We start from the raw sequence: 13,925 nt of genomic DNA, 5'->3' as shown, positions 1-13,925 counted from the left end.
TAGGCTTTGGGTTGAGCCCTGAGTGGTGGGGTTCAGGGCCACGGGCTTCAGCCCTGCATGACGGGGCTTTGGGTTTCTGCCCTGGGTCCCAGAGAATCTAACACTGACCCTGCTTGGCGGACCCCTTGAAACCTGCTCATGGTCTCCCACAGGGGACCCTGGACCCCTGGTTGAGAACTGCTGTGCTATACCATTCTCTGAAGATATGGCTAGAGGATTTCGAAGAGGTCTCTGACACTGTATTATGGCATGCAGATATTTTACATTTTATATTTTTTTACCCATTTGTCCTTAGAACTTGAAGAATCAAGACAGAAATGCCCACCATGCTGGTACAAATTTGCAAACATTTTCTTGATATGGGACTGCAGTCCACATTGGTTAAAAGTAAAACATATTGTCAATTTAGTTGTGATGGACCCATTTGTTGATCTCGCTATTACTATTTGCATTGTTTTAAATACACTATTTATGGCCATGGAACATTATCCAATGACTGAAGAATTCAGTAATGTACTTTCTGTTGGAAACCTGGTAAGTCTTCTAGTTTGTCTTGTGACATGTTGTTGTTTTTGCTTATTTGTTTGGTTTTGAAGGAGATATATCTGTATTATAGCTTTAAGCAGGAATTTCTTCTTTTTTTAACTGATTTAGTTGTCCTTTAGGTCTATATTTCTCTAAATTTTTGGAGCTCCCACCTTCAATCCTTTCTCAAGACATATAGATTAACAGTATAAAGTAATATTTTTTGTTTAATACATCACTTGGCATATCTATTGAATCATCTCAGGTTTAAGCTATTCAAACCTCCTTGACATGTTTGAATTTCATCTTCATATCAATATATACAAATATGGTTTTCTGTAGTTTCTTCAGGCACATCTATTGAAAGGTAGTATTTCCAGAAATTGTTAAAACACTCAAACAATTTTCAGTATGGAAATGTAGTTTCCTAAAATGCATCTCTGTAGGTTTTCTCATTGTAAATGGCCATCAGATTGGTTAGTAACCTGGCAGTGCTATGGTTAGTATATAGAAAAGAAATAAAGATAAATTAAGAAGTTTTTCAGTTGGTTCTCTGCAGCTCTAAAGCATTTAAATTAAGAGGTTGGATCATGTAAACGTATTTAAACGCTTGAACCTACAGTTCTACTTTTATTTCAAGAATAGATTTCATGTAATGTGTGTCTTTATCATTTTTATTTCTGCAATGTGAAGGAAATATAAATTTAGAACATATAAATAACTGCAATACTAGATGATGCAGAATTAGCAGGCAGGCAAAAAACCTGATTCTCTATACTTCAAATAATATACTTCGCGTTAAGAACAGGACATTTTATATGACAATCACATGATAAACCATAAAATGTGGTGTTCTAGAATTGTATATTTTGTTTCCCATCCAAGGAAATGTCTTCTAACCTTGGTTGGTGAAAGTATTCTACATTATATAATTTGATATATATATCATTGCAAAGTGTAAGTGTGAAAGGGGGACAATATTTATGAATTTGCCAAGGTGCCAGTTAGATTTCAGCTTTAAAATCTAACAAACTGGGTTCATCAATATAGAATGGAATTTAATAGGATATCTCCTTTTCCTTGCATCCAGGGAGTGTAAGCTTAATTTTTTTTTTTTTAATGCTGGGTTCTTTTCAAGTCAACTTTTAACTTGAACAATATTTTTCAAATCAGGACACTTGCTTATTTTTAACTAACCCATAATTTATTAATTACTTAAAACCACATTAATATACCATCACTAGTTCATCACTCAAGTGTAGATGACAAATGTTTTAGGTGTGTACTGCACACATAATACAGTCTTATAAGCAATTATCACAGTCTAGAGTTGAGGTTCAGCAGTTATATCAAAGAACAATGTAAATTACCATGATTTCTTATTAAACTGAGTTATGATCATCAGTTCTTTAGTACCCAACATATTTATCACACTTCCAAGAATGCCCTTGTCTCTAAGACACTTAAAAGCTTTAGGCACTGACTTTTATTTTTCCCTGGGGGTGCTTCACCCCCGTTCTGCCTGAGGCCCTGCCCTCACTCCACTCCTTCCCCTGAGGCCTCGTCCTTGCTCCACTCTTCCTGTCCTCACTTCACTCCTTCCCCTGAGGCCCCGCCCTTGCTCTGCCTTAGCTGATCTTAGGGTCCTTAGACAAAGTGTCTCACATGATGTGAACCATTTTTTATTGTATTTTCTTCCTAGGTGGGTCCTTTTTTGGAATAAACAGAGATGGATAGTTTTTCTAATTGTTGAGGGCCAGAAGGACTCAGTAGTTAATCATTCAAGACATATCTATTCTGTATATATCCCTTACAAAAGCTTAATTGGAAATGAAGTTAGTGTGCCTAAACTACCTATAATATTAAATGCTGCCATAATCCTGTTTACGATCTAATATGCATTGAAACCAAGGAGAAGACTCCTGGGCAGATCCCCAGCTGATGTAAATTGTTGATCTTGCTAGATCTTGTGAAATTAGGCCATATAAGAGCATATCTTTATAGTGTCATTAATATCCCAACAATAGTGTTCTAGGGAGAGTAGCATGTAATTTCTTGGAAAGAATTCTATTGCATAATGTGCAAATAAAATTGGGAACATTGCTTGTGCTGTGGAAAAAAGAGCTTGGCGTTCTAATAGTTAGGGTGACCATATTTTCCCAAAGGGAAAGCGGGACACTGCACGGGGCCGGGTGAGGCCTCACTCTACCTCCCCGCATGCAGAGCTGTTCCAAGACCCCCTGCCGCCCACTCGTGCATGGCTGGTCTGAGCCACTCTCCCGAGCCCTCCCTCCCGTGCAGGGTTGACGTTGCCACTCCTCCCTCCCACACGTTCCTCCGTGCCCCACTAGGGGTAGCACCTCACTTTTTTGGCAAAACTGTTTGCTGTTGCCAACTGGTCATCAGTTGGCAAGAGAAAATGGGACAAATTCCCAGTTTTGCCAAAAAAAATTGGGACGGCCAGGACAGGCTTTAAAAAAGGTACTGTCTCCTACAAAATAGGATGTATGGTCACCCTAAATAGTTTTAAAATTGTATTATACACCAGAAGCTTAAGTAATTTGTTTCCTGAAAAATTAAATCAAATGTAAAGAAGATTCAGTACTTGTTCTGTGATGGAGTTTCTATCAGAAGCTGTGTATAAGATGTCCCTATGATCATTCTTTTAAAAGCAACAAATTTTAAACACTAATAATAAAGTACTAAATAAAATAATTTGACCTTCCTTTGATTATTTTAGGGATTTGAATTTAAGGATTTTTGTGAATAGCCATTCTAAATTATGGTCATTGAAGATATGTAGCTGGAATGTAAAATCTGCACAAATACTGGAAATATTAAATTTTCCAACTGAATAATAAATTGTCTTTTGAATGTAGGTCTTCACTGGGATCTTCACAGCAGAAATGTTTCTGAAGATAATTGCCAAGGATCCTTATTATTATTTCCAAGAAGGCTGGAATATTTTTGATGGTTTTATTGTAACACTTAGTTTGGTTGAACTTGGTCTTGCAGATGTTGAAGGACTATCAGTTCTCCGATCATTCAGATTGGTAAATATATTAATAAAACGTTATTGCAAGTTACAATTACAGGCTTTGTTGCAGTAATATTTTAATTAAACTTTTGTGTCTTAACAAGATACCTTAAGGTCATTATGACCCTGATTCAGAAATGTGATCCACTTATATGTACCCCTGTGCCATGCAGTGTCGTCCTATTGTCTTTAGTGGGGACTCTGCAGGAATCCATATTAATACATTCCAATGTAGGAGTGGGGCCTATTTCCAAATTTTTATTGCGAATACTTACTTCAGGTATTTCGCAGTGAAGAAACAAATGGACTCACTGAATATCTGTCTTGTGCTCTTATTGATATTATCAGAATGGATCTCTTCTTTATGTACACACAGGTAGGTAGGTAACCTTGAAGTTCTGTGGCATCTGAGGTAACACTGAACCCGAGATTCTAAGTTGCATGAGGTGTAAAAGCCCAGAGACATCCTTGATCCAAGACTATGCTCTTGGGGTACCAAGTTGTAAAAGTCTGCAGCATTTTCATCATTGGCAGCAATACTTTTTTCACAAACTAATTTGTAAAACACTTTTTTGTATCTCCGTTAAAATCAGTACTAACAATACCTTTTTATTCTTTTTTTTTTTTTCAGTTACGAGTTTTCAAATTGGCAAAATCTTGGCCAACACTGAATATGCTGATAAAGATTATTGGTAACTCAGTTGGGGCTCTGGGAAATTTGACCTTGGTGCTGGCCATCATTGTCTTCATTTTTGCTGTGGTTGGTATGCAGTTGTTTGGTAAAAACTACAAGGAATGTGTCTGCAAAATAGCAAGTGACTGTGTACTTCCACGCTGGCACATGCAAGACTTCTTCCACTCTTTCTTGATAGTATTCCGAGTGTTGTGTGGAGAATGGATAGAGACTATGTGGGACTGCATGGAGGTTGCAGGCCAAGCTATGTGCCTTACTGTCTTCATGATGGTCATGGTGATTGGAAATCTAGTGGTATGTAATCAAAAAGTTTCAAAGATTTATTCTGAAAAAAAAAAAACAATTCAATCTTGCAATCCAATGAGAATCCTGGCCCCATCTCAAAAAAACACTAAAGCATGTGACTTCAGTTGAACTACTCATATATGCTTAAAATTAATATTAAGTGCTTTGCTGGATTGGAAACAGAATACTACACACCTTGCAGGATCAAACTCATGATATATAATTATAGAGTGAGCTCTTAGTCACTCTCAATTTTTGTTTTTGCTATTTGCAAATACAGTGTGCTTCAAATAATGTTCAGCCTGTGCATTTTTTATAAACTTTTTCCAACGTAGTATTATGTGTCCGGTCACGTAAAACACATGGTATAGTTTCTGCTCTCTGATTGGAGAAGTGAAACTTTTTAAACAGGATGATGAAGAATAACAAACTTCTTGTCTGAATTTTTGACTAAAATTTTTTGTGCCAATATTTTTGTAAACTTTTGGGATTCAAAAGCATTTTCACAAATACTTGCCAGTTGTCTGTTTTGTGATTGGTGAATAATATGGTCCTATGAATCATAGCAAACCATATTTAGTTTTCATTTGTCATAATATTTGTGAATCTCTTCTTTACTATATAATTTTCCCTTCAAATCATCATGCATTAGAAAAAGGTGGTTTATAATTCAAGTGTTTTAATGCAAGCTTATTAAAGATATAACACTCCATTCATTCTAAAAACACAGTTCTTGGGTTGTTTGGGTTGGTTTGGTTTGTTTGTCTGAAACGTTGGTCCTTTAGACACATACTTCACATAGCTTTAGAAAATATTCTAGCACGAAATTATTTCCACTGAGATAAATCTAGGAATTCCTTTTCTATCCTGTTCCAGGTTCTGAACCTATTTTTGGCCTTGCTACTGAGCTCATTTAGTGCAGACAACCTTGCTGCCACTGATGATGATAATGAAATGAATAATCTCCAGATTGCTGTAGCAAGAATTGAGAAGGGAATAGATTATGTTAAAAGAAAAGTACGTGAATTCATCCAAAAAGCCTTCATTAAAAAACAAAAAGCTTTAAATGAAATCAAACCACTTGAAGAACTAAACAAAAAAGACAGCTGCATTTCTAATCATCTAACAGTGGAAATAAACAAAGACCTTGATTATCTTAAAGATGGCAATGGAACTAGTGGCATAGGCACAGGCAGCAGCGTGGAAAAATATATCATTGATGAAAGTGATTACATGTCGTTCATAAACAACCCAAGCCTCACTGTGACAGTACCAATTGCCGTTGGAGAATCAGACTTTGAAAATTTAAATACAGAAGAGTTTAGCAGTGAGTCGGATCTGGAAGAAAGCAAAGAGGTATTTAAATACTGCTTATATAATTTTTTTAATATTGTGATTTTTTGTTTTTTCTTTCAGCATGAACTAGTCTAGTTGAGCACGGTATAAAAACCTATATAGAATAGACTATATGGACAAGTGAGTATAATATAGGTGGGAATACTTAACTCATGGTTACTGACAGGAGACGTAAGGCTCAATTCATCTGTATGCTAGGTCTGAGCTTGGCTCAGAGAATGGCGGGTGGGAACAAGGGTGACTGGGGTAGTTTTATACAACTTTTGGTCCTTCCCTATTCTGAAACGTTTGAGGGCCACTTCAGCTCGCCAAACAGGCTAGAGAAGCCTAAAAGCTATATGTAGTTATAAGAAGTCCATTGCAACAACGGGCAACAGATAAAGCATAGCAGTGCTCCCGGAACACATCCAACAACAAAGCTCCTGTTAGGAGTAGTGTATAAACTAGCTCTCTGCCACTCAGGGAAGGCCCTACGTTATGGGAGCTTCCTAGGAGCCACAGTGCAGGGATGAACTGGGCCCAAAGAATAGATACATCTTTCATGGAAAAAGTTCTCTTTAGCTTTCTGAATGATCATCCTTTTTCAGACCAAGAATCCAATAAAATTATGTTTAAGTTCAGGTTATCTGATGTACTACAAAACCATTTAGTTGTTAAAGCTGAAAAATAAAGCCAGTGGAAGAACACAAGATACCATAAATGTTTTTTACAAAGTAATGAATTAAATACTAGAATTGCAGTATAGTCAAACAGAACACTCTGCACTTGCTCAGCCATTTTGACCCAAATGCCATCATTTTTAATAAACAAACTACAATAAGTAAACAAATGGGAACGCACATAGGGTTGAATTCTAGCCATACTGACGTCAATGGGAGTTTTGTCACTCATTTCAGTGGATCAGGATTTCATCCATAATCTTACAGCAGCGGGTGTCCATAGCCAATCATCTGAACCATAGATCACAAATTGCTGATGTAAAGAACATGAAGATATTCCTTAAATTATCTGAGACAGTCCAGCCTACCAAGACTTGAATGCTACGTTTGTACCATAGTCCTTGAAACTCTACCCCATAAAGCAGTTTAGAGCAGTCCCTGGGACTACCCTGACCATCTCTACTGGTGACGATGTTGTCACCATTTCCCAGTTAATACCTGAGGTATTAATAACCAGCTCCCATTTTGCTGTTAAAGATGGAACAATTTAAATTGTGGTCAAATTTAAGTAAAACTATTCCTCCCAGCATCACACACACACCTCTGCATAATGTACCTAGATGCAATATAAGAGGTCACAGGAGGAGCAGTTCCTTCCTGAACCCCACAGATGTTTGATATATGGCTAAAGCATGAGATCTAATGACCTTTCATTAGTTTATCTTCTTAGCTAACTTGAAAGCAAGCAGGCTGTCATAAGTGAAAATGAACAACCCTGGAAAGGCTGTGGAATGACATGCAAAGTACTTTTATCTGTGAAACTGATAAATCCTGGATTTATGCAACAGTGTAACACAAAAAGAAGAGTTGTGAAAACTATATAAAGTACAATAAATAATGCAAAGTTCAAGAAGCAACTGGAATCTGTCTTTTATAGTTCTATATATAATTCTTTCTGATAGTAATACCATGAATGAGGCAGAACATCAGGAGTCTGTTGGCTCCTTGCTTCCCGCTTCCTCACCTCAGCTAAGAACTACATACACTCTGACACCAGAGGGCTTTTAAGCTAAGGTCCCAATCCTGTAAACAGTTATGTATGTGCTTACTTTTATTACCCTAATTAGCTCAGCTGATTTCAGTGGGATTATTCTCCATAATAAAATTAAGCAAGTGCACAAGGGTTTACAGGATCAGGGCATAAGCCCTGTTTCTGTAAACATGGTAGTAAACACCAGGCTTGGTAGTAAGTGTTTGCAGGGATCTATCCCAGGAAAAGGAAAATAAACTACATTTTAAGATGTCACCTGTGGAGGATTCTCACTCCTGCATCTTGTGACTCCAAGTGAAAATCATTCAGGAAACTCCCAACTTAAAGATTTTGGCCCTCTGGGGCACTGTAGGCCAGTTTGAAGGTTTTCGCTAATGGAACACTGATGTCCCAGCACACAGGTTTTTCTGGTGTGTTCGTGCCTCAGACACATTCTTCACAACCAATGCCCTTCTGGTTGCTTTGCACTGTAAGATGAGCAGAGGTGCCTTCAGGAATTCAGTGCCTTAGTGTCTAAACAACTCAGGGCATTTCCAGGTATTTCAGCAGCATCTCCTTTAAAGCATGGCTGCACATTCCAGGATCCTATGGTCCATTTTTTGGCAAGTCTCTCAGAGCAGTTCATGTTTGATATGTCACAGTTCAACCTGATTGCATTAACTTTCCTCTTATACAAGATGAAGGGAAGCTACCTCCCAGGATGCGGTGCTGAGGGATGTGTATGATGCAGGAATAATATTGACTTGTGGTGCTAAATTTTCCCTTCTTGAGAACTGACATAGGGAGGCAACAGGGCACAGAACTTTGCCTCATCATGTGTAAAGGGGCTTCCCTCCTCGCCAGCATGACTGAATGATACTTTTGCCTCCACTTTCTTTCCTCTCTCAGGTATGTGAGCTCTTGGGTGGATCCAGAGTTTTCTGGATATCAAGTGGTTTTTTTTCTGTGCCACCCTGCAATTAAAGTTACCTTTATCTCCATACTCCTGTAGCTAAAAGTGGTGGTCTGTACCTTATCAATGGCTTCTGGCTTTTTAGAGTCTGTCTCAAATATTGGAAATCCCCTAGAGCTATGCAGGGGATCGATGACATTAATGTCATGTTCCTTCTTGGTTTTGCAAATCTCTGTTTCTTTGTCTTAGGCAGAAGAATTGAAACTGTGCTTGGCTTCAGCCAATAGGTTCAATAGACAGAGGCAGATGTAGTTTCAGCCTCCTTCCTGCCAGGGGCACATGTTCTACTGCTGAGCAGACAGGAGGCAGCAGCTGTGACTCCTGCTGCCTCCGGCCCTGGATCCTTTCCCTTCCCCCTACCAACCCTGAGGGTCTGCACAGCAGGAGGGGTGTTGGACCAGGAAGGAGGAAGACCATTTTTTCACTTCCCCTGTGTGGGAAGCAGACAGCTATGAGAGGGAGTCGCACAAAGGGGGAAGACCAGTTTTGGTGGAGACAGGCACAAGATAAATGATTGTGTGGAGGGAGGACATCTATGTGGGGGACTGGTGCCACTTAGAGAAAAGCATGGGAGTGACAGCTATGGGAAGGACAGGTACAGGAAGGGGAGTTGGGGCTGGCTATGAAGAGGGAAAGCTAAAGGAGAACAACTAAGGAAAGTGGGACCTAGGTGAGGAGAAGACAGGAGGAGCCTGAGGGAAGGTGGAGATATTGGGGATTGAGGAGGAACTTTGGAGGGGATAAAAAGGTAAGATTTGAGAGACAGACAATGGGAAACTGTGAGATGGAATCTTTGGAATGGAAAATGAGTGGGATCTTTGTTCACCCACCCAAATAACTAACCTTTTTCCCTGATGTCCATCCAGAGACAGAAGAGGAAGATTGGTACATGACAGGAAGGGAACTCTTTGGGGGGTGAGAGTAGACACGAGAATTAGGCTGCCAAGATGGGGGAAGAAAGCAAGGAGAAACCTGGAAATGGATTACTTTTCCTATAAAGAAGGCCTATCCTGCTACCCACTAGAATTAAGTTAAGGACTGTTCATTTATCTTTTTCCCCCACCTTTGGCTAAAGCAAGCTGTCCTTTGCATGCTTTATAGTTTAACTTAACAGAATTCTATTTATATATATTTTTTTTTTATAATTTCAGTCAATAATATCAATGTTTATTTTAAGCATTTTTTCAATTTTTATTAATTTAAATGTTCATAGTTGCAGGAAATTATGGAGACCTCAAACAATAACAATTATTTAATAACAGCAGATTTGAGATTCAAAGGGTTAACTTGTGTTTTAATGGTTTATAAATCTTTATCAACATGACTTTTCAAAATATGCAAAGTAAAGATCCTCAGATCAACAAATCAGACCTGTGTTTACCATTCATTTGCTAGTCCATTTGTAACAAGCCTAATTCAAAAGTTTAAATCGCTGGGTTTTGGCTCTAATAAGTTCTCAAGCAGCATTTTGTAAAAGAGGAGGAGGACTCAGGGGATTATAGACCAGTCAGTCTAACTTCAATACCTGGAAAGATACCGGAGCAAATTTTTAAACAATCAATTTGAAAGCACCTGTGGAACAATAGGGTTATAAGGAATATCAGCTTTTTTGAAAAATTGCTTCAAGCCCTTATAATTTCAGAGAGAATACTGAAAAGCTTGATTTTCAAAGAGTAGCTGCTTACTACTTGTGAAAATCAGGTCCTTCACAGTGTCCCAAAATGGGCATCCAAATATTAAAATTTCAGCTGAAGTGACTTCCAAAGTCAGTCAGTGGCAAAACCCCTCAGAACTTCTTGACTTTCAAGCCGTGCTTGGTCCTCAAGTTTACAAACATAAGCAAGCTTTGGGTTCAATGTTAAATGAAACATAAAACCAGTTGGTTACAAACCTCTTGCATAGCGCTATTTATTCAAATACTTCTTATATGCCTGCACTGCATACAGTATGGCAGTACAGCAACATACACAGAGCAGTGTGTATGTGTACTATTAATTTCCTTAAGTAAGTCTTAATGATGCTTATTGGAAATAATTTCCCTAAAAAGTTTACTAAGGTCTACCACAACTCAGCTACCCCTAAGTATTCCTTTATTAGTTACAGGCCACTTGATATTGATTACATCCAAAATAAAAGCATATACATACTTATACTCTCTATTCTAGACCTAATGCAGTTATAAGCATTGGCCAAATACTCACAACAAAATCAGGTTCGGGAGATACCTTCACATTATGGTGTGACTCCAGAATAGTAAGGAACAGCGCTGACAAAGAAACTCCAAAAACCTTGCCCTTTATACGCTATAATAAACAAGTGCTGTCATGGCAGGTTATCAGACCTTAGCTAAAGCTGGATGAGACAGTTTAGGGCTAAACCCAGTTCTCTATCCCAGTTAAAACAAGCAGTCCTAATTACTGGACTACGCTTTTCTTTATCATAAATTAAACAAACCTATCTAACCAATTATTTGCTGTGCCTGGACCCATTAAACCATGTATTCTTTATTTGTATTACTTCAACCCAAACCTTAAAGAAAATAATGCTGGTATTTCAAGGGACACTAGAAATTTAATACAAACAACCCTTTTTCTCATGATCCCCTTCATTTTGCTAACAACCAAACTCAATTTAAAACCATAGTTCACTCAGGCCCAAGGATATAGGCCTATATTTCTAGAATGTTTTCCAGAAGCAATAATAATAATTAATAACATGCCTGACTTTTTTTTAACTTTGTATTAAAATGACACATACAGTACCGAAGTGGCAGCTAAAATGGGCACAAATGTATCACTTACTTACCTAAATTGAGCACTAAAACATTTAAAAATGTAAAAGACTAGATGCGTACTATTAATTTTTGTTATGTCTATGAGTATTAATATTTACCATAAATACGTTGATTAAATCTTTGTGGGGGATTTTTATTTAACAGAAGCTAAATTTGTCCAGCTCATCTGAAGGTAGCACGGTTGATATTGGACATCCTGAAGAAGAGCAACATGCAGCTGAACCCGAAGAAGTTGCTGAGCCAGAGGCCTGTTTTACAGAAGGTGAGTGAAGCGAAATATAATCTGTACTGTTAAAAATATAAAGTAAAATGAAATATTTACTTACACTGTCAAATAATATTTATGGCTTGAAATATTTGCTATTTTGTCAAACATTAACACTAAATCATGAATTTTAGCAATGGTATATTCAGTACATAATATACACTGAAGATAATTATAATCTGTATACTGCTGATGTGGATTTATAACCATTTTCAGATAACAAAGAATTGGGAAAAATCATATAAGCAAATGGCCATTAGTCTCAAAAATAGAAGAAATGTTTGTTTTTTCTGAGGGTTCTGAATTAGCACCAACTAGAGTAGTATTTAAAAATTGGAAACTGTCCTAATTAGGTGTTAATAACACTTAGCACTTATTCAGCACTTTTCATAGCTAGCTCTCTGAGACAATTAGAAAGGTGAATAAGGTTTTGTCTACACTAGCATTTTTGTTGGTAAAACTTTTGTCAGTCAGGGTAGTGGAAAAAAACACCCCGACTGACAAGTTTCACCAACAAAAGTGCTGGTGTAGACAGCACTGTGTCTTCTGCCAGCATAGCTACCACCACTCGTTAAGGATGGTTTAATTATACTGGCGGGAGAACTCTACCACTTACACAGGAGACCTTACAGCGGCGCATCGGCAGAGGTACAGCTGTGCTGCTGTAAGGTCTGTAGTGTAGACATAACCTTAGTATCACAGTAACTGCTACTCAGTCACTGGTAAATAAAAACTCCATCTTGGTTTAAATGCTGGCTGAGCCTTTATTTAAACAAATTGTCAAAAGGAGAAGAAACTCTCTTCACCTGCTACCTGGCAGAAAAAAACAGTCCAGTGTGGTACCCCGTTCCACTCATTGGCCTTTCATGCCCAACTCCACTGGACACTTTATGGGCCTTGAAATAAATAGTGTTATGGGCTGAGTCAAACTTTGTTCAAACGGATATGTGAAACACCGTCTTCATTTAAGATAATTGTAAGAGACAGTTAAGGGGACACACCTAAAACAAGGCCTAGAAGCTGCCCAGAAGCTAGCATCATGTGGGTGGAGGATTCTGCTGAGTATTGTGATGGGGGGTGCAGAGGAAGCAGGGAGATATGAGAGAACACACACAACCTGAGAACAGACAAGAAAAGAGAGGAAGAGGCAAAATGCAAGAAAGCCAAGCAATAGTCTGTAAGACTAGAGAGAGAGTGCTTTTTGGATCTCTTGGCTAACAAGCTATAAACTAAGAAACTTCTCCTTTTATTATTGTTTCCTTCAGCATTTGGAGAAAAAAGACTTTGTATGTTCCTTGTAAATAGACATGATTGCATCAGAATACCTGACACTATTTCTATTTCCAATTGGAACACCCCACAATAGGGTATAGACCCTTAAATACAAATTCACCATTAAACCCTTTTCTTGAGAGAAAACTGGGTCCCAGGCAAGAGGTGCCATCAATTTATGCATAGTGATAAGCTCCTCTCTTCTACCTGACTTCACCAGGATTCCTTTACTTTTTGGCACTCTGCTCCAATTTAGAGTGAGCTTCTAGGCAAAAATGCATCATAACTGCAAAGAACTCTTGCCAAAGGTGGAAAATCAGTGGCTAGCTCATATCTCAGGGGCTACAAAAGTTGCATCACTGATGGGACACGTTACCCTAAGTTGTTATGGGGACTGAATAGAGGACAACCATTCTTTCACCAACTCACCACAGACTGGTCCATCATGGAGGGGAACTCTGATACTTCCTGAGGAATCCTACTTTTTGTGTGCCCCCAAAGTTGCTAAAAGGTTTTGGATCACCAGACGAGTTAAGATTAATGGAATCCATTTAGTGCTTTCTGGTTCAGCCCATTGTGTGATTACTGGGTAAAAATTAACACGCACATAAGGGGATGCAACTCCATTGCAGTCAGTTGAGTTGTACCTATCCGTGTCATCAGTGCATTTGGCCCATTTTAGTTTTAAAAGCTGACAGCTGTAAAATTTCCAGGCCAAAAAGATTAATGAATAAAATTAATGGAGAAAATCAGTGGGAGTTGCATGTACTCAACAGGACTAAGAATAAGGCCTTAGCTGTCTAAAGTTGGGTACTCATAATATAGAAGTCACTTTTGAAAATCTAAGACTAAATTACTTACGAGATCATATAGCAAATCAGTGGCAGTGTTTAGACTAGAACCTACAATTTTTGACTTTCACTCCTGTGGTTTAACCACTAAAAATATTCATTCCCACCTTTAAATAAAACTGTCTATGCTAATCTTCATCAAAACTGGTAAAATTAATTATGAAAGTCTTCTAGACAGTACAGT

The 13,925-nt window shown here is 38.1% G+C and overlaps 1 protein-coding gene across 11 annotated transcripts in view; it reads left to right on the top strand.

The window, feature by feature from the left end:
* The window catches only part of LOC102938237 (sodium channel protein type 1 subunit alpha), a 171,479-nt gene that overhangs the window by 102,298 nt on the left and 55,256 nt on the right, over positions 1-13,925 (top strand). For all 11 annotated transcript variants that reach the window (XM_043525360.1, XM_043525363.1, XM_043525368.1 and 8 more), the window contains 5 exons: positions 296-534; positions 3,405-3,578; positions 4,194-4,550; positions 5,418-5,897; positions 11,498-11,615. In XM_043525360.1, the coding sequence (XP_043381295.1) occupies positions 296-534; positions 3,405-3,578; positions 4,194-4,550; positions 5,418-5,897; positions 11,498-11,615 (1,368 nt within the window). The remainder of the gene's footprint in view (positions 1-295; positions 535-3,404; positions 3,579-4,193; positions 4,551-5,417; positions 5,898-11,497; positions 11,616-13,925) is intronic.

This window comes from Chelonia mydas, chromosome 11 (assembly GCF_015237465.2).
Source record: "Chelonia mydas isolate rCheMyd1 chromosome 11, rCheMyd1.pri.v2, whole genome shotgun sequence".
Taxonomy (NCBI): domain Eukaryota; kingdom Metazoa; phylum Chordata; order Testudines; family Cheloniidae; genus Chelonia; species Chelonia mydas.
Note: the sequence above shows the minus strand (reverse complement) of the source record. Positions and strands in the feature narration are given on the sequence as shown.